General features: G+C 42.2%; 1 protein-coding gene across 1 annotated transcript; it reads left to right on the top strand.

The window, feature by feature from the left end:
* Positions 1-1,843: 1,843 nt before the first annotated feature.
* Positions 1,844-18,236, top strand: LOC138301780 (transmembrane protein 26-like; the record flags this gene model as incomplete). The annotated part of the gene is made up of 4 exons (XM_069242283.1): positions 1,844-2,034; positions 12,150-12,285; positions 14,500-15,065; positions 18,227-18,236. Coding segments are annotated over exons 1-4 (903 nt in total), but the record flags the coding sequence as incomplete, so codon positions are not given.
* Positions 18,237-19,250: the final 1,014 nt, after the last annotated feature.

Below are 19,250 nucleotides of genomic sequence, written 5' to 3'. Positions count from 1 at the left end.
ACTACACAGCTTAAAAATGCTCATTCATCATTTATCCTATGATCCGTTCTCTCTGCTGCTGTCACTCCATCTATGTCAGGGTAGGTGGCAGTGTTTTTCTTCATCTATGTCAGCCTATTCCATTTCCACTAGCAGACAACTTCTAATGGCTATGTTGTGCAAAATGGCACAAAATGCCATAATTTTGAAACATGTTTTAGGGTCGTGCAATTTTGCACCTCCCAAAAACATCAGAACCTTTGAACTGCTACTACAACTTTGAAAGTTCTACGGGATAACATGTGTATCTGTGTGTGCACATGTGTGTAGTGTATTGTTTTTCTCCAATATATTTGTAGAGGTGACATTTTTCTTTTCCCATAATGTTAGAACTTCTTATCAGTTTACTTTCCTTTGGGCTCTTTCTTTTTATTCTTTTCAACTTAGCTTGATGGGGCACTGAAGGACTTTAGAGTTTCCTCTCTTGTTGTACTGCTGTATTTACGGAGAAGAACTCCTACAAACTCTTTCTCAAAAGGTTGCCTAATTGTTTAGTCGTGCAACCGAAGGCAAGCAAAGCTAAACGTATTGAAAACATTTCTACATATATGGATTGGACTAATTGCGATTAATTTGGTGAGACAATAGACTTGTATCATGCGAGAGTATTAATATAACCAACTCAAAGTGATCAATAATGGAGCTTTTATTTAATGTGAAAATGAATAAACTAGATATTAGAACAAAAAAGGAGGAGATATATTAAACAAATAGGTGATTTGATGATGTGTCGGAGAGTGAATTAGCTAATAATAGACCTTATGACAAAAAGAGTAGATATTGTATCAGGAGAGAAAAGTAGCATTGCTATCTTAGGTGTGGACTTGACTGGGCTAGCTCTGTTCTATAAAACCTCCTAAATACATAAATACTTAGATGAACACTCTACATTGAAAATTGATGGAACATCATAAACAGCAAAATATGTAACCAATAAAAATAATGGTAAAATGTGTTGTACACAAACACACACAAACACACACACACACACACACACATATATATACACACAAATATATATACACACACACACATATATATATATATATATATATATATATATATATATATATATATATATATATATATAGGGGCCCAGCTCCCCTCTCTGAGCCGATTTTGCCCCTGCCAGGCTTCAGATCTGTGTCTCTGCCCGCAGTGATGGCCAGGCCCTGCAACCAACCCCGTACGCAGCGTTACAGGCACGTTACAGTTATGAAATAGGATGAAAAAACATATAAATTCACTTAAAAAACAAAGGTTACACAGACTTTATATTTAGCCTGAGATTTTACCCATACAAACCATACAAATTCAGCAATGACAGTTAACTCAAGTAACTATAATGCATGCCCTAAGGTAGCTATAACTAGTGCTCCCACCATGCACAGTTTTCTCATCAATAAATTTCAACCAAATGTTGCAGTGATATGAATGATGTCATAGAAGATGTTATGAGTGATGTAACATGTGGGGTAATTAGTGGTACATGGCAAGGGCGAGAGTTATAGTTACCTTAGGGCATGACAACATCAACTACAACATCCCTGTAACCTTTATTTTTTCATGAATGAATTTATTCATATATTCATTCATATTCCTGATTCGTGGATGCTGGTAATTGTTTTAAATATGATTTAAATATGATTTTCTTGTACTGCATCATTTGATGCCAACTGCAATTCCTGCATCTCTCCATGTTCCAGGAATTATATACAAGGGACCCTTTGCAAAGAATACCCTTGATAAATAATAGGAACCAATACAAACTCTTTCTTAATCTTACAGGCCCCCTTGTACCATCATGACCTGCAAGACGCTGTCTGCCTTGGCCAGCAGGCTCATCTTCACAGCCCATGGCTTTCTGCTAGTTTGGATCGTGGTACACATCAAGGGAGATGACAGCTACTACTGGCTCCTGCTCATTGGACTGGGACTTCTGTACCTGGAAATGCCGATCACTCTCCGTTGCACCAAGAAGGGAGAGTGGAAGTGGTAAGGCGGTTCATATTCCTTTCATAACACACCCTTTTAAAGTGCATTTTCTGGACCAAGTACGAATTAAAATTACAACTTTCATGACAAAGAAAATGGAAGACATTATTTAGGTCAGGTGCCAGTCAGAAACCATTTGAATTTTATCAGGAATTGTGTGTGGATTTTCAGTGATACTCCCTAACAGGCTTTGTGATCTTTAGCAGCTTTAGGGGGTGTCATGTTTTTAAGGGCCTCTTCTGTTTGCAGTTTGGATAACAAAAGCCCATAACCCTACAAGGAAATGTCAGTAGGAGACCGCACGTGAACAAGAAAGATTGAAAAATGGGTAGAAAAGGGAAAGAAAGAAGGAATATTAAAAGGAATGGAGGATACAAGAAAGGTAGGACGGGTGAAAGAAGGATGGATGGATGGGTGGATGGAGAGCAGGGTTGGACTGGTCTATAGGGTAATTAGGCAGTGCCCGATGGTTTGCTATGGAAGGTCAGTGTGTCTGCATTTTTTGACTCTTTGTGGGCCTGTTTTATGGTAGGTTGGCCCGGTTTTTACTGTTGACTCCTGTGATATTAAAACATTCATTGTCTGTAACAAGCTCAAATCCATGCAGTCTTTCATACTTTGAGAAATTGGGTTATTGGTTCGGGGGCGAAACCCTACTTAAGCAGCAACCACAATCCTTGTTTGGTTGAGGCACAAGCAAAGGCACAAGCAAATCCCAAATTCAGCTGTGCTCAACCCTCTGGTAGTGTGACACACAAATGTAAGGCTTAACTTAGAGCCAGTGGTTAAAGTATTTATGCAGTACTCTTTTGAAGGTGTTGTATTTTATTCAGTAGCCTCTGCACAGCACAGTACTCTGTGTGTGTTGTGTTTCACTTTATTACTACTTGATGATCAAGTAGTAATAAAGTGAAAACACAACACATGAAAAATCACACAAAAATTGACAAAACAGAGCAATGTCTAATAAATAATACAAGTCAAATGATCCGACCAGTACAACTGTCGATATGCAATTTTTAATGAGTTAAGTGAAAATAGTGCAAAAAAGCCTAAAGCGCCACTCATGGCTATTGCATGCAAGACCAGGGAGAAAATCAGAAGTTCAGGCCAACCACAAAGGATTGTGGGTCAGATACAGGGACCGCGTTAGCCCCACTGAAAAGTTACCTTCTTAGTCCAGTGCAGAGTCCCGTTCGTGGAGAGGGCTGCGAGGAAGCATCATGGACGGTCGTCGTTGTAGCACAATGAGCAAACCTGGCACCACGAACAGTCATCACTGTAGCTCATCGATCCTGTTGTCATCACGAGCAGTCAGGCTGGAGCTTCACAGTGGAACTCCTCATGAGCGGTCGATGCTGTTGTGCTAAGAGTCGGGTTGATAGAACTTTGAGATGGTAGGCATTGTGAACAACAGGGTTTTGGCACCAACAGGCCCATTCATGGTCACCAAGAGCCAAAAAACTTCAATTCAGCTCTACTAAGGCCACACCAAGGGTACCACTTGAGTGGCAGGGGTAGGCTCCAGCTGGATCTGGGTGCTGGTTCAGGTAGTGCGGAGCCTGTTATGTCCCTGTGACTAAGAACAGGAGGCCAATAGACTAACCCTTGGAGTCACTCTGGGAGTCCTTGGGTCAGGGGCAGGTCCAATCCCTCTGATTCAGGCAGGCGGGTATCAGAGCAGCAATCCAGCAGAGTGGCCGTCTTTTTAGCCGCACAGTGGGAGATCCTCCACAGTTCCAGATGTGTACTTAACAGTTGGTGTCTGAGGGGCACTATTTATACCAGGTGCTACATTTGAGGTGGGAGAATCTTCTATAGATTTCTCTTGTAAGTGCACAGGTTTCCTGCCTCCCTTGCCCTGCCCCCAGACTAAATACAGGGGGTATGCAGACCTTTGTGTGAAGGCAGGGCACAGCCTATTCCAGTGTAAGTAGGGTTGTGCCCAGGTCCACCCTCCTATCCTGCCAGTGATGTCCCATCAATGCACACCTAAGCTCTCTATTGTGTGTGGCTGTCTAGGAGAAATACACAAATCCCAATTGTCAGCTGCACCCAGTCCTGTAACCCAGAGACAGGTTGCTGGCACCAAATGGCGAAGACAAGTAAATGCCAACTTTCTAAAAGTGGCATTTTCAAAATTGTAATTTAAAATCTGACTTTGCTATAAGAGGGAATTTTTCACTACAGTTCCAAAGACACCAAACATGAACTGGTTACCTTATGTGATTTGGAAGTTATAGCTTATTAAATATAATAAGGTTTCACCAATGGTATCATATTGGAGGTAAGGCTTGCAGTAGTGAAAAACAAATAGAATTTTTCAATACCAGGACATGTCAAGCGTAAACGTACATGTCCAACATTTTAGGTACACTGCACCCTGCCCTCTGGGCTGTCAGGGCCTACCCTAGGGGTGACTTATATGTATTAAAGAGGAAGGTTTAGGCTTTGCAAAATGTTTATTTTGCCATGTCCAAATGGTAGTTTAAAACTGCACAATCAGGCTGCAATGGCAGATGTTTAAAGGGCTACTTACGTCGGTGGCACAATCAGTGCTGCAGGCCCACTAGTAGCATTTAATTTACAGGCCCTGGACACACACAGTGCCACTTAACTAGGAACTTACAAGTAAATTAAGTATGCCTATTGGGTATAAGCCAATTCTACAATGTTTTAAGGAGAGTGAGAGAGCACAAGCAATTTAGCACTGGGTAGCAGTGGTAAAGTGTGCAGAGTCCTAATGAAAGCAAAAAACAATGTTAACAAAACAGGAAGATTGAAAGCAAAATGTTGGGGGAGAACCACATCAAAGATGCCAGGTCTAACACATACCTTGCAAAACACTTGTACAGCGTGTCTTTACCAGGGGTGTAGTTTGATCAGTAAGACTGCGGGAGTGTGAGCTTCAGATAGTCCAACAATCACCCTGGAACATAATGTTAAATACATTTTAAGACAAGCAAGGCACATGAGAGAGCATAAAGGAGCAGTACAATGGGAGACAAATGCAGATTAGTAGGGGTAGTAAGTGAGAGAAAACACTAAGATTTGCAAAATAAACATTTTTGAAGACTTTAAAAGCAAAGAAGGGGAGAATGTAAGTGTGCTTTTTGTCTTTGTTAATGTAAAATTCCTTGTGAAAACCTACAGGCACCTCACCATACCCGAATGAATGCACCTGTACCCAACTATTTACTTGAAAGTACATGTACATGTAACACCCTTTCAGAAGCTACGCTCCTGGTCTTTGCAAGTTCTGTGCTGCCCAAGTTTGCACTTTTTATTTATCCAATTAAAAAAAGGTGGCCACTTCTATTTTGGTGCCCGGGCCTATTTTCTATCCAAGTCTGACCCTGATGAACAGTTGAAAGGATGGCAGAGTAAAGGGAAATTTGATGGGTGGATGGATTTATTGATGGATGGATAAGTGAAAAGATGGATGTATGGGTGGATGAAAGTATTGATTGATGCTTGCATTGAAGATTGATGTGTGACCGGATGGATGGATGGCATGCCTAATGGATGGAATAGGGAAAAATTGCGCGCTGGATGAAAGAATGACTGGATGACAGAATGTAATGGGGAAATATGTGAAAATCAGCAGGTGGACAGGTGAGTGAATGGATGAATGAAAAGATGCTCGGAGGAGAAGACAAGGGAGCTGTTCTAGGGAGTGTCAGACTTCCTTGCTCTGCTAGCTTGGTGTCATCACAGTTTTGGTTCAAAGTAGGGGGTATTTTAATTTTCTGGCTACTCCCTTGACTAACAAGATAAACATTTGCTCGCTAAAGTCATCCCCATACAGTTAAACAAGCATTGGCATAACCTATAGGTCTCGCCTTCAGGACCTATTAGTTTTGACAATTGATCTTAGCGGAACCGTACATCATAGGGTTGGGGGTGATATGTGGATTGGGCATGAGGAGCAGCAGTGTTCCTCGTTCTGACAGCGTTGCGGCAAGCTGCGGGCCTGGTGAGGCAGACGGGAGAGCCTAGAGCAAAGTTCCATGATGTCTGCACAGAGCATGTTCGGACCGGAGTGGGACTGTTTCGTCTGCGGGCGAGAGACTGGTCTCTGGTCAGATAATAAAAACAAGGGGTAGAGTTGGGCAGTGAGCGCAGAGATAACACAGGGAAGGGTGTGGGGAATTAATGTGAAAGCAACATGGGGTTGGGTAGGATGATGCATACCAAAGCAACATGGTCGAGGAGCGGGACTGTTTACAAAGTCTTATGGACTGCGATTAAAGGTAGCACCGTTGATGCTCGATTACTAACTAAACAAGAGAGCATAGCCCAGATGTGGAATGCCACTAAGTTGTAGTGGAAGTCAGGTCACGTGTTTACTACTGGGATGGCCGCTGAGGGGACAAGCAGCAGACCCGGTGAGGCAGATGGGAGAGCCTCAAGCAAAGCCTCAGGAGGCCTATACAGACCATGGATAAAGCTGGATATTTTGAAAGCGGTAATTAAAAGTGGCGCTAAGGAATGCTGCTAACAAGCTAGTCGGCTACATCAATAAGCAGGGTAGGGTAAGAGAAGAAACTGGCATGGACTGGTTGGGGAAAGGTGAAGAAAGAGACAAGTGAGAGTTAGTCAAAATATGAACACTCCTTTGAAATGCTGTTTCCCCACTAAAAAAAGAGTCCCTGAGGCAGATAGTAAAACAGGATAAATGAAAGGCGACAAGTACTGGGACCCGGCTCTGTAGGCGTGACCAAAAAACAAAAGGGCAGGACAAAAAACAAACATTAACCACTTGGAAGGAAGGATTTTTAAAGGATACATTAACAAACAAATAGCAAGCTAGAGGGTGGGTGGTAAGCCCACATAACAGATACTAGAACTCTTTCTAGGCCTGACCTAAAAAAGGCCCTTTTCAGACATTTTGCAGTTATTTCGGCCTGCCACTAGAAGACATTACCTTTCCTATTGGAAACTTCGCTACTGCTTTTAATTTTTTTAATCTGAAAAACTCACAAGTAACAGTCCCCACCCAGGCACCAAAATTAGGGATGCGGAGGCTGATTCACCTCAATGTTAGGGGGAGTGGAAATGACAACCCCCAATGGCATGTGATGTTTGATCGTGATGATATCACAGGATGTGATGTAATGTGGCATTTCCACTGAAGCTACTACAAATAATGGCTTTATTCTACCTTTGAAAATGTATTTAATTATAGTTTGTTCAATATTGGCACATTCACTGAAAGTTACTAAAAAGAAACATAAAAGGAGCTAGTAGAAGTGTCTGAAAGAAAAGATCTGAGTCATTCACTTTCCCTGCATCTGATTCTTGTCAGTGTAGACCTGCACCCCATATGAAACAGTACTTAGGAAGCCACAATTCAAAGTGCAATTATATTCAGAATAATAAGGCAAGCTAATGCAGGACAGCATCAGAATGGGTTGGACATTTACAGCAGGACTGCACATTGTTTAGAAGCAAAGTAGTGCCTGTCAAAGGCTGTGTTGTAATTTGGTGCATAAGTGTGCAGGACAGCACAGCTTAGAAGAAAACACAATGCATCCCTTATCAGTACAAACAAAGCCACAGACAGATATTAACCATTGTTGGGCTGCATCAGAAAGATGTTATGTTAAATTAAACCTGTATTCAATACGTCAATATAAGTACATTAAAAGTTCCTGAAAACATGTTCTCGTTTAACATAAAAAGGTGAAAAAGACTGCACGTTTGGACTTTACATTTGCAACGTTTGATTTAATTAATGCAAGCTAAACAGTGCACTGTCGCTAAAACAAACGTAAGTTAAAAAACAGTGACAGATCTGCAGTATTTAAACATAAGAACTATTTCCCAAATCATATTAGCATTAAAAACAGTTTTGCACAACGTCCTCTTTGGTGTTCTGATGTTTGCTTTCAATGAGAGAAATAAAAATATGTTTTGTCAATGATAACTTCCTCCTGCACAATTTGCATTACTCACATAATGCAGTCTGGTTCAGGACGCACTTGGGAGTGAATCAACAGATCCTTGTCTGAGGTTGCAAGGGCAGGGTCAAAGGGCATGCCAAAGTTAGCAGCTTTCACCGCTGACTACTTCTGGTTAACATTCGTGAGCAGAATTCATAGAGCTAATGAAGAGAAACGTCTGCCAGCCAATGTAAGTGTACTTGTCAGAATCACAAAGGTAGTATGTGTAACACCTTAAGCCTGTGTTTCAAGCACTGCTGTTTAGGGAATTGTGGGCCTTTTTTTCTGGATTAAAGCCGTGCAAAAAGATACTTAACTAAAGTATTGCACAGAATACGAAGTCACATTTTGGGGACAAATATATTTCTTAGGCATCCAGCAATAAAGTTTCCAAGGAATAAACGCGCCATCCTGTTCTCTGGTATTCTTCTTAAATTAGGATTTATAGCATAAAACACTTTGTGGAGCATAATAGCAACATTGTTTACAAGAAGATCATTGAATGTCTTATATGTTAGAGCAATGAATGCCATGTACACTTTCCACAACTTCCCAAACTCCTGCCTGCAAAGGTGCCTTGTGCTGTTCGTCCCTGCAAAATATAAAAAACACAGAACAACACGTACATTTTTAAGGGATATGCAAGTAACTGTTTTGTCTGTTCTGGCAGCTATTTCAACACTAGTGTGTAAAAGCAGGTGCCTGGGCAAATTGTCTGAGATAAATGATCTACACTTGGGCCTCTGAGTGCTGGTATAAGACCAAAGCCTCCGTTCAAAGTTTAACAAGAGGAGGACCTTACTGGTGTATGTGAACCAAAAACAATTCAACTATTTTGGATTGGAAAACGGTTCTCCCTCTGGGTTTTCTGGAAAGCTGATCTTGTCCAAACAGTCTTATTGTAATAACTTTGTCTGTTGCGTGCTTTACTTACGTGCCATGAACCACTTGTAACTGAAACATTTACAGCACCTTTGGTTGGGTATTGCACATAAGGCCATTGCTGTCCTCTGGCATTGAGGCATGAGCTTCCGGGGACCTCTGCCCTAGAATTGTTTTTGGTTCACATTCGTCCCGATGAAGGCAGTATATAAAACAGCTCGTCCATTTGCCTGTAAATGGTGTTATTTGTAATACTTTTGGACATTATAGGTATAGGGAGCCACAGCAACACTTTTGCAGGATGGAACTGTTAGGAACACCATAGAGCTTTATGGTACAGGCATAACTTAAAGTAAGGAGACAGTTGTGTTTTTGCATTCAGGGAACCCTTCTGAACTTATGGTAACATTTTAAGGCTTGCCTGCTTCCGAGGAAGACTGTTCACAGGAACCTTTAATGTATTTTCTTTTTTCTTTTTTTTGTAAAATCTTCAATTAGAATTTCATACTCTTGGGAGCTTGGAGGTTATCACTACATAGAAAGCTATGTGTCACCCATAAAGAAACAGCATTGATGGATGTAACTTAGAGATCTGATTCCTTTATCAAATTCGAGACAACCTTGAAACTAATTCTAATGACATTGTGAATTATTCCCAAGTGGGTTTGATTACCCTCAGCCCCTCTTAGTTTGACGTTTTTCAAACATTTGACTCAAGGAAATCATTACTCTTGTTCAAGACCCTAGACCATACAGAATTAGTGTCAGAATATCAGAAACAAAAATATTGTGTGGACAGAATATCGTGTCAAAACTATCGCAGACCAAAATATTGAGAAGGTAAGTGTAAATATGTAAGATTTACTATTCTTAACTCCACATCTACATACATTGAATATATATATAATGTCAAGCTACATATATGTGGAGTTATGTATAGTAAAACTTTGATTACCTGTAGAAACGTACCTTCACAATATGTTTGTCCTCGATATTCTTGACACAATATTTTGACCCACAATATATTTCTTTTCAATAATCCGTCTAAACACTGACCGTACGCACTTTCTTCCACTGTAACAGAACAGTATTCCAGTATTACAGGATCAAAAGCTTGCACTTCTGTGGCACTCATGATGGCAAGATACGAGTGAAGCAACTGACTGACATTGATATTGTGAAACATTTTCTCACCGAGAAAAAGTGCATGCAGACAAAAAGCAGGGCCATTCATGGGCAGCACCAAGTCACATGGTAAACAATGTGTGGGTCATAAGTACAAAAGGATTGTCAGTCGCTTTTGCACCTAACTGAAGTACTGGACATCAATGATGCTGTTTTCATGAAAAGAGATTCAGCTCATAAGGTCCGATAGGTGTAAAAGGTATGTGCATTAGGGCGGACAGTATAATTTTGAAGTGCTACTTCACAGGATGTTCTGGTACAGAAAGGGATGGATGGCTTGGATGGCAGTCATTTAAGTTAAAACACATACCATGGGTCTATTTCTGTAGGCCCCAAAGCTGCTAAGCATCATAGCAAATCAAGGTTATTAGAGGAGAATTCTGTTGGGCAAAGCCTGGGTCATCAAGAATCAAACGCTCAAGCTGAGGAATTTGTAAGGAGCGACAAAGAATTTGACCCCTGTCCACAGGGTTCTGCCTGAGGAAGATGGCCTCCCTCAAGAGTGGGTGCAGCACAACTGTCAGGGCCACTTTGGGGACACCAGCAAGACCGAGCACCATGGGCTAACCTTGGACTTTGAAGGGTTCACATACTGGCAACCTCCCACTGCCTGCAGGTACCCACAAAGAGGCAAATCCTGAGCAGGTGTCAGAGTCCAAGCCCAACCCTGCAGTGGGCCCCCTCAAGAAAGAGTGGTACCATCAGCTCTGGAAGCAGAGGTGTCTGTTGAGCACAGGCCGCAAGACTGTGGACTTGCTAAGCCCTTTCACACTGTTTACATCACTGTCTCAGCCTCCCCACTCCACCCCTGTGCTCCATGCTACCCTTGCCCAATACCCTATACTTAAACTCTTCATCCGTTCACGCACATGCCATTCTTTCAGCTATCCAACATGCATTCACTTTTCCCTCCATGCAGCCAATTGCTCACTGCCCCTGCCTTGTATACTGCCCTTTTTCCACATTGTTCCCATCAAATCCTCAGCCTCCCCACATTATCCTTAAACCCAAATCTACCCATGTCCCCTACACGCTGCATTTGAACCTTTGATGTGTTCATGCATTTACTCATTCATCATACTAACCATTCACTTACCCATCCTTGCAGTCACTCTTCAGACCATGGGCTCAGTCGCTCATACACTCACTGCGGCATTATAAAGGATGCCTAGATTCCGAGAATGCTTCAGGTGGGATCACACTGCACACATCCACGGACTCTAACGTACAGTCCCTTCCTTTCTCCTTCGTTGCTCTCATAGTGCCCCCGCCTCATTAACCGCCCATAACTCGGCTTCCTCTCCTATTACTCGTTGACTTTAAGCTTGCTTTTGATCATGTACAGCAATCCACTGCCTTTTGGCTAGCTTCGCACTATAGCAATACCATAAACATACATACATACATGTGCATTCATCTGTGCATTTACTAATCATCCACCCACACAAGCAATGAGCATGCTTTTCACCTACTAGCTAGTTTTATTGGTTTTGCCAATGCCTTTGCAGTTCCCACTTATGAGTTTGTTTCAGTCATGCGTGTCTTCCAGCAATAAACAGTTTATGCTTTTTATTACCCGCACAGCCAAGTGCCCAAACTCAAAATGTTGGGGCACCCCTGTAGAATGCGATGAGGGGCCCTTGAGTCTCACGTTTCTCACCGACATTCCCTGCTTTTGGGCTGAATTGGGCCCCTCGAAGGGTTGGGAGCCCCTGGGGCTTTGGTTTCGCCCCTGGCAGGGCCTCACTCAAGCTCTGAGGTCATTCTTTCAGGGTCTATTGTGTAGTCATTCTCTAATTTTTTGATGTTGAAAGAAACTTAGTTTTCTTTCAATATGTGATTCTTATACAATATCTAGTGTTTATATGTGTTGAAAGGAGGGATAAACTATAAAAATATACATGTCCACATCACCTTATATAGAAATTAGAGAAAGAGGAAAAATGTCATCACGTTGATGTTGTTTGTCAGTTCATTTGATGTTTTTAAAATTACTGCTGCTTTCTGCGACTAAATTATGAGAAAATGTTGATGCTTGCAAAACAAAAACACTTAGTAACAAGAATTAAGTAAAATGTGCTTAAACTCTTCACTTACCCGAAGGTTCTCCCCGATGGTGTTTCTATACCTGTGTACTTCCATTCCATCTGTGGCGCTGCTGGAGCTGGAGCTGCTGAACAGAAGATCTAGTAGCAGGAATTCCTCATCGACCCAGACCTCCTGTAATACGACTGAGGATGTGAGTAATGGCAATTCACTGACCAAGAAAAGAAGAGAGGTGCTCACTTCTTGTGCCTACTGTGATAAGTCCAATAATGAGTGGCAGCATTATTAGTTCAGATTATGCTACTGAAACATTGGGCCGAATTGAGGAATAGCCAGGAGCCTCAGGAGCGGAATTACCAATTTCACCAGTTTTTCCCTGTGCCAGCTTCAGGGAGGTGGTGGTCACCAGGGCCGTATATTGCCCGGGAGAGGGGCTGCATGTCCCACCTCCATGATTCTAATAAAGCTTATGGTTCTGGTGAGGTGGTAGTCCCTGGTGCCAGGAGGTCTGGCAGACACCCCTATTTCTATTTCATTGTGACCCCGGGGAGGTGGAGGTCTCCAAGGCCTGTGGGGGCCCGCGCGCCCCCAGCAATTGTTAATATGTAGCACTAGGGAGGTGGTGGTCGTCCCCAGGGGCCTGAGGGGTCCTTGCACCCCTTAGATATTCCAATAATGTAGCCCCAGGGAAGTGGTGATCCCCAGGGCCTGGGGGAGTCCATGGGCTCCCCTATTCATTTTTGTCTCTTGCCCCGGGCGTTGGTGGTCCCTGGGGCTTTTAACAGCCTTAGGAGGGAGCCTTGTGTGCACTCTCCTTAACTATCAAAATAAGTATGCCCCGGGACCTTGCCCACCCAAGCACAAAATTAAAAGCAAGCATGGGAGACAGCGCTTGCTTTTTTTTATAATTCACAGCAAAATTTGTGACTGTTCGCAAGTGTTGCCACAAATTTTAAGAAAAAAATGTTTTTTGCCCTGGCATGGTCCCAGGGGGACCCCTGGACCAAGGCTAGAGGCTTAGGGTATTCCTACTGTGGCCCCTTTTTTTGTGTTTCATTTTTGGGACTCGGCTGAAGCTCAGTTCCAAAATGGCTGCCAGCACTTCCTACTTGAAGTGTTGGCAGCCAATTAGATCTCGGAACAAAATCAGGAGGATTTGCAGAGGGTCCTTGCCTTTAGATATACAAATTTTGATCTTCTTTAATATCTTGAAAACTTCTGACGGGATTCTGACAAATAATAAAATGTGTGATATACGTACCAAAACCTACCTTTTGGCCAAATTTGGTGTAATTACGTCCACCGGTTCGTGCTGTAGTCGTATTCAAAACCCCTACAGAAATTAAAATGGGAAGCACACTTTTTTGACCCCCCTGTTTATCTCGGCTCCCGCTTTACAAATCACCCGAAGCTTTCCATGCACAACAAGGCCCTTGGGTAAAAAAAAATTTAAAATCATATGAAGATTCGGCAAACGGCTCCAAAGATATAGCCAAGTCAAGAAACGCTTTTTCAATGGAAACTAGATCCTAACTATACCTACTGGCTAGTCAACTGCTCGTCATAACAATGCTGAAACGAGCACCGACGCACTCGGGTTCATGATGCCACTGAGTTTTATTGTTGGTGCATGAATCACAATTCAACCAATTAACGCATTTCAACCATACAAGCGTTGTTCCTCAAAATCACCTGTGATCAGGAAAACAAATTTATTTACACTTTAGAAGTCTCACTCCGATTACATTGTGTATATATATATATATATTTATATATATATATATATATATATATATACACACATACATATGTGTATATATATATGTATATATATGTGTGTGTGTGTGTGTGTATATATATATATATATATACATATATATATATACACACAAACATATATATAAATATATAAATAGGGTTTCACTCACTATTTCTTTGTAAAGGCAAGGTGTTGTAAAGGCATTGTGTGGTACAGGATGCCTGGTAAAGGCATGTGTGGTAATGCCATTCATGTAATGTCATACATCCCTATTGAGAAATATATTGAATTTAACAGGTACTAATATGAAACATACTTAAAAGTTTGGTGATGTCCCTCTAAATTTGCAAAGTGTTTGTTTCTTTGTGTTCCATCTCAGGCCAGGTCCTGTCTGGGTTAAACTGAGAAAAACAAAATGGTGATGGCTGGAAAGCTTGAATTAATCGCAGCCACTGTTGATTAATTCCAGTCTATCATTTTTTGCCGGTCTAGGGTGAAGCGACTATTGGAGACAGGAGAGGATCCAGGGTGGCAGATATTTAAAGGTGGTTTATTAGGAAGAAAATCAATTTGTTGAGTCAGTTTACTGACTGTTTTTGTTATTTGACACTGAACACTAATATCTCTTTGCAGGACCTAGTGAAACAGGGAGAGTTTGGTTTAAGCAACTGGGTGAAAGGCCTGGAGCAGATCATGCTACTAATCCTGGTGATAGTGCGATGGTTAATGCCGAAGGGGGAAATGACACGGGATCAGCTCTCTCAGTTACTCCTGGTCTACATCGGCATGGGGGCCGACATCATGGACATCCTAGAGGTATTTACAGAGCCTGAGGTGGAGACCAACATGAACATCACAATCACCGGGCTGGCACTATTCAGCTGGGCCTTGATGCAGTTCACACTTGTTCTCACACAGACGGATTCCCCCCCAGCATCGGCGCCAAACAGGTCTGTTGTGTCACTTGAAGACTCAGAGTCCCCCGCAATTGACCCGGAACCCAAAGCAGGTTGCTGCAGGGGCTCCTCTTGCTGTATTAATGAAGTCTGGGGATTGGCCATTGCCGTTGGCATGCAGGATGGTCCATTCCTCATCTTCCGCCTCTACCTTATGCTCCATGAAAAGGTTTTGAACCAAATGATGATATTTTTCGCCGTGAAGAATGTTTTGACAGTCTTAATTGAGATCTATAGAATTGTTGTGGTGCAATGCAGGCTTGGGCAGTAAATCAGAGGGATCCAGGAATTGCAAGGCAATGAACTTATGAGGGGTGCTGAATAAATATGTGTATGGTATGATTTAAAAAACCTGTTGTGGTTTCAAGCGTAAAAATTGCCCGCACAAAAGTCTTTCAATGCAGTGCATAATGTAAAATGATGGGCCTCACTGCAGAATATGATGAGGTGTATCCGAAATTCCCATATCTCACAGATATTCTTTGGCACTGGGCTGAACAGGGCCCCCGCTGAAGAGTTGAGCCCCCTGGAATGTTGAGAGCCCTCATTCGCTGCAAGGTAGCAGTGGCCTGTTTTATGCAGGAGCTTCATGGTAACAGTTCTGAAATACCTACTCACATAATTGGGATTTTTAATATTTTGTGGCTGCAAATTCCAAGTTCTATTGAGGAGCATTTCCACAAGTTGGTAAATTTTGCCATAGTAGTAAATATGATAAGAGGTTCAGAAATTAGGTGTGCCACTCGATATGGGCTTGGGTAATAGTGACAGAAATCAACAACATAATATCTTTATGGTCTGCACAAAACTTCCTAATTTTTTTCTGGACTTCTTTGCACCCCTAATCTAAGTGCTCAGAGATTTGATGTGTGCAAATATACAGAGGAAGAGACCCACATATCTGAATATTTTCATGTGGCGTACAAGGCCTTTCTCCTGCTTAGAAAAAAGTGGAAATAGAAATGCCTATTTCTGATATGTGTACTTGTGCATATTTTCCACAAATGCAGGTGATCAACAAAAGCAAGGGGATTTGGAGCACGCCTGGAAATCTAGGACTTGCTTAGATCTCCAAAACGTACTGATTGGGGTTTTGTGAATCCTACAAATAGAGACAGTGTATGCAAATCATTTGTGGAAACGTGCAAATCATATATATTTCCTTACTTATTTGGGGATTTACCAGATAGAATTTATAGAGTGCTTACATAGTGCTTAAAGCCCAAGCATACAGCTTCAAGGGCTGCAAAATATATCTAGTATTAGTAAACCGACTCTATGTTACTCGTGTTATCAATGACAGGTATACAGTATTCGCAAGTACTGACTTATTGTTATTGTGTGTTGATTTTTCTTTCTTGATTCTTCTGTTCTCCAAAACTGATGAACATTTTTATATATGTAAGAAACAGTGGTACACAGGTGAGTGTGTAAGAGAGAACTTTTAAAGAAGAGCATCCCTTTCTAATTAAGTCTGTGGGCTTCCAGACAAGATATCACTTGTTTCTTAGTTAGGCTGGTGGATTTTCAATTACTAACAATTCCACCAGGAGCATCAAACTATGTTCATGACCACCTGTCAAGCCATTTTACATTTTCTTTATGAGAAAGTATACACCTTCACTCAATGTGGCGTCACCCAATGTATTCAATAATTAATGAAAGCTCAATCAAAGAGAACTCTTTTATGATAAGTACATCCTAAAAGACCCACAAATATTGACTTGATTAATTGCCTTATTACAAGTTTATCCATACAAGTCCTTCACACTCCCGAAAGCCATTTTATCTCCATCGTGTTCTTTTGCCACTGGGAGACATCTCACACCATGTAATTCTCTTGAACACCGATGTTTATTTGAGGAGCCTCGTTGACAAACAATGGCCCTCATTAGGGCTTCCTGATTCACAAAAACTACAGCAAGAATGTTCATGTTTTGAGAAAATGTCCAACTTTTGTGGAACTCTCTTAGAATTCAAGGATAACTACTTCAAAATGACGACAGTAATATTTTCTAAAAGTATTCACATTCCTAAAAGTTATTCATTCATATTTTAAACAAGGTGCAACATTCTGCATATGTAAATCGAGCGCAAATATGCATTTAACTTGTTTTAGTTTCTCAGGCACATAAACCATTCTCTAAGCCTCCATAAAATAAGGGGTTGTCCCCTCAGCATTCGTACCGCGGAAACGTTTTTATCCGTGCTTTAGAGAGGTAAACAGTCATAATCATTTCCCGGGTTGCAAATTAACTGCAACATGTACAAGACGTTTATCTGGCAATGTAAATCTTTTTTGCTGTGCACTCATTTTTGGCAGGAGGGCCTCCATTGATTGTCAACAAACTCGACTCTTAGGCCCTCGTACAAATTGTTCGAAATATGACCTAGACATTTCCCACATTTTGAGTTACTGATACCGGGGTATCTGTACCTACGGGGTGGGGGAAATCTGGGTCATTGCAAGCTGGACCATGAGGGTCACCTTCCAAATAAGGGATTACCAGAGAATCAGCATTCTGGTCCCCCAGGAATTTCTCATTTTCCCCAGATATTGACACTGAAATTTCCGTCGTGTATGTGAAAATAAATTGATACACAAAAATGCTGTGGATCTCATAGTTCTGATGGGACCAATAAAAGCTGTCACCGGTCCCATCATAATGAATTGGCCACTCGTAATGAGTGCCAAAGATTCAATTTGCAAATGCAGAAATAACTGACTGTTAGTTCTACTAACAAATTATATTTAACAAATGCAGAGCACAACCCCATGAGGAGATTGTGAACCTAAAGATGGTAACAGAAAATGGATGTAAGCTTGTGTAATATGTGCTTGAATCGGAACATAGAAGTGACATTTATGTGGATACAGTAAGCTACTAATTCACTATATATGTTATCAATTCACCTTTTTTTATTTTTAACAGTTTTTTTTCTAAAGCGCTACAAATAATGTAAGTTGCTCACCCTCAACAAAGTTAAACGGAGCACAACAAGGATAGCGTCCAAGGTCAAGCAAAGCAAATGATGGTCAAGATCCACAAAGGAGTAAGGGCCATATGTACGAACACATTTTCCCATTGACACAGAATGGGAAAAACCCTTTGCTACATCTGGCCCTAAGTGCCGTAGTAGGGATTTGTGCAAGGTGTCAATGGAGCAATTTAAGGCAACTTCCACAGTGTGCACTAAAGGGTGCAATAAAGCATCTGGTAACATATAGGTGGTCATTCCGACCTAGGCGGGCGGCGGTTGCCCCCCGCCCGTCGGAATCCGCCTGAATACCGCCCCGCGGTCAATTGACCGCGAGGTGTATTCTGACTTTCCCGCTGGGCCGGCGGGCGATCTGATTCAGATCGCCCGCCGGCCCAGCGGGAAAGCGCCTTCCACAAGGAAGCCGGCTCGGAATCGAGCCGGCGGAGTGGAAGGCGTGCGACGGGTGCAGTAGCACCCGTCGCGCTTTTCAGTGTCTGCATCGCAGACACTGAAAAGCCTAGTTGGGCCCTGTTAGGGGGCCCCTGCCGTGCCCATGCCATGGGCATGGGCACGGCAGGGGCCCCCAGGGGCCCCGCGACCCCCCCCTACCGCAATCCTGTTCATGGCGGCTTTCCCGCCATGAACAGGATGGCGGTAGGGGGGTCAGAATCCCCTCGGCGGTGCAGCGAGCTGCGCCGCCTTGGAGGATTCTAAGGGTCAGGGGAAAACCGGCGGGAGACCGCCGGTTTTCCCGTTCTGACCGCGGCCAAAGCGCCGCGGTCAGAATGACCAAGGGAGCACCGCCGGCCTGTCGGCGGTGCTCCCGCCCCCGTTGGCCCTGGCGGTAGGGAACCGCCAGGGTCAGAATGAGGGCCATAATGTCCATTTCGCTGAGGAAGGTAAGGCCCTTAGCAGAAATTAATTTTTGCATGCAACGCAAGAAAGCCTTGTGCAAACCCCAATTAGTGGCAGGTTTGATCTTTTAAAATTAGAAGCACTCACGTCTTTCTGTTTTTCCAGATAGTATGGTACTCCTGTTTCAACTTGCATAAAAAGCGCAAACGTGAGGAAAAAGCAGTGGATTAAAAAAATGCTATTTGTTAAAATACAGAGATTGCTGCCCATTGAAAATATGCTAATGTGTGCGCGGGACCAAATAAAAACAATTTCCCGTTTGGATTTTATCATGTGCAAGTTCCTTGCACAGCCATGTTTAAACAATGTTTAGTTTTATTCATTTATTAGGTTGCCACAACATAAACATTTATAAATAACTTTCACGATAAACATTACACTTTCTAAGCTTACACTCCAGATAGATAACACATTATCATAATTAAACCCTTCAGCTCGATTTAAAATCAAAACAGCTGACCCTTACTTATTGATGATAATAGATGACCTCCCAGTCAGGCAAATTGCAAACTCGCTATTTTGTACCCTTTAAAAAAATCTATACTT

Source organism: Pleurodeles waltl, chromosome 6 (assembly GCF_031143425.1).
Source record: "Pleurodeles waltl isolate 20211129_DDA chromosome 6, aPleWal1.hap1.20221129, whole genome shotgun sequence".
Classification (NCBI taxonomy): domain Eukaryota; kingdom Metazoa; phylum Chordata; class Amphibia; order Caudata; family Salamandridae; genus Pleurodeles; species Pleurodeles waltl.
Note: the sequence above shows the minus strand (reverse complement) of the source record. Positions and strands in the feature narration are given on the sequence as shown.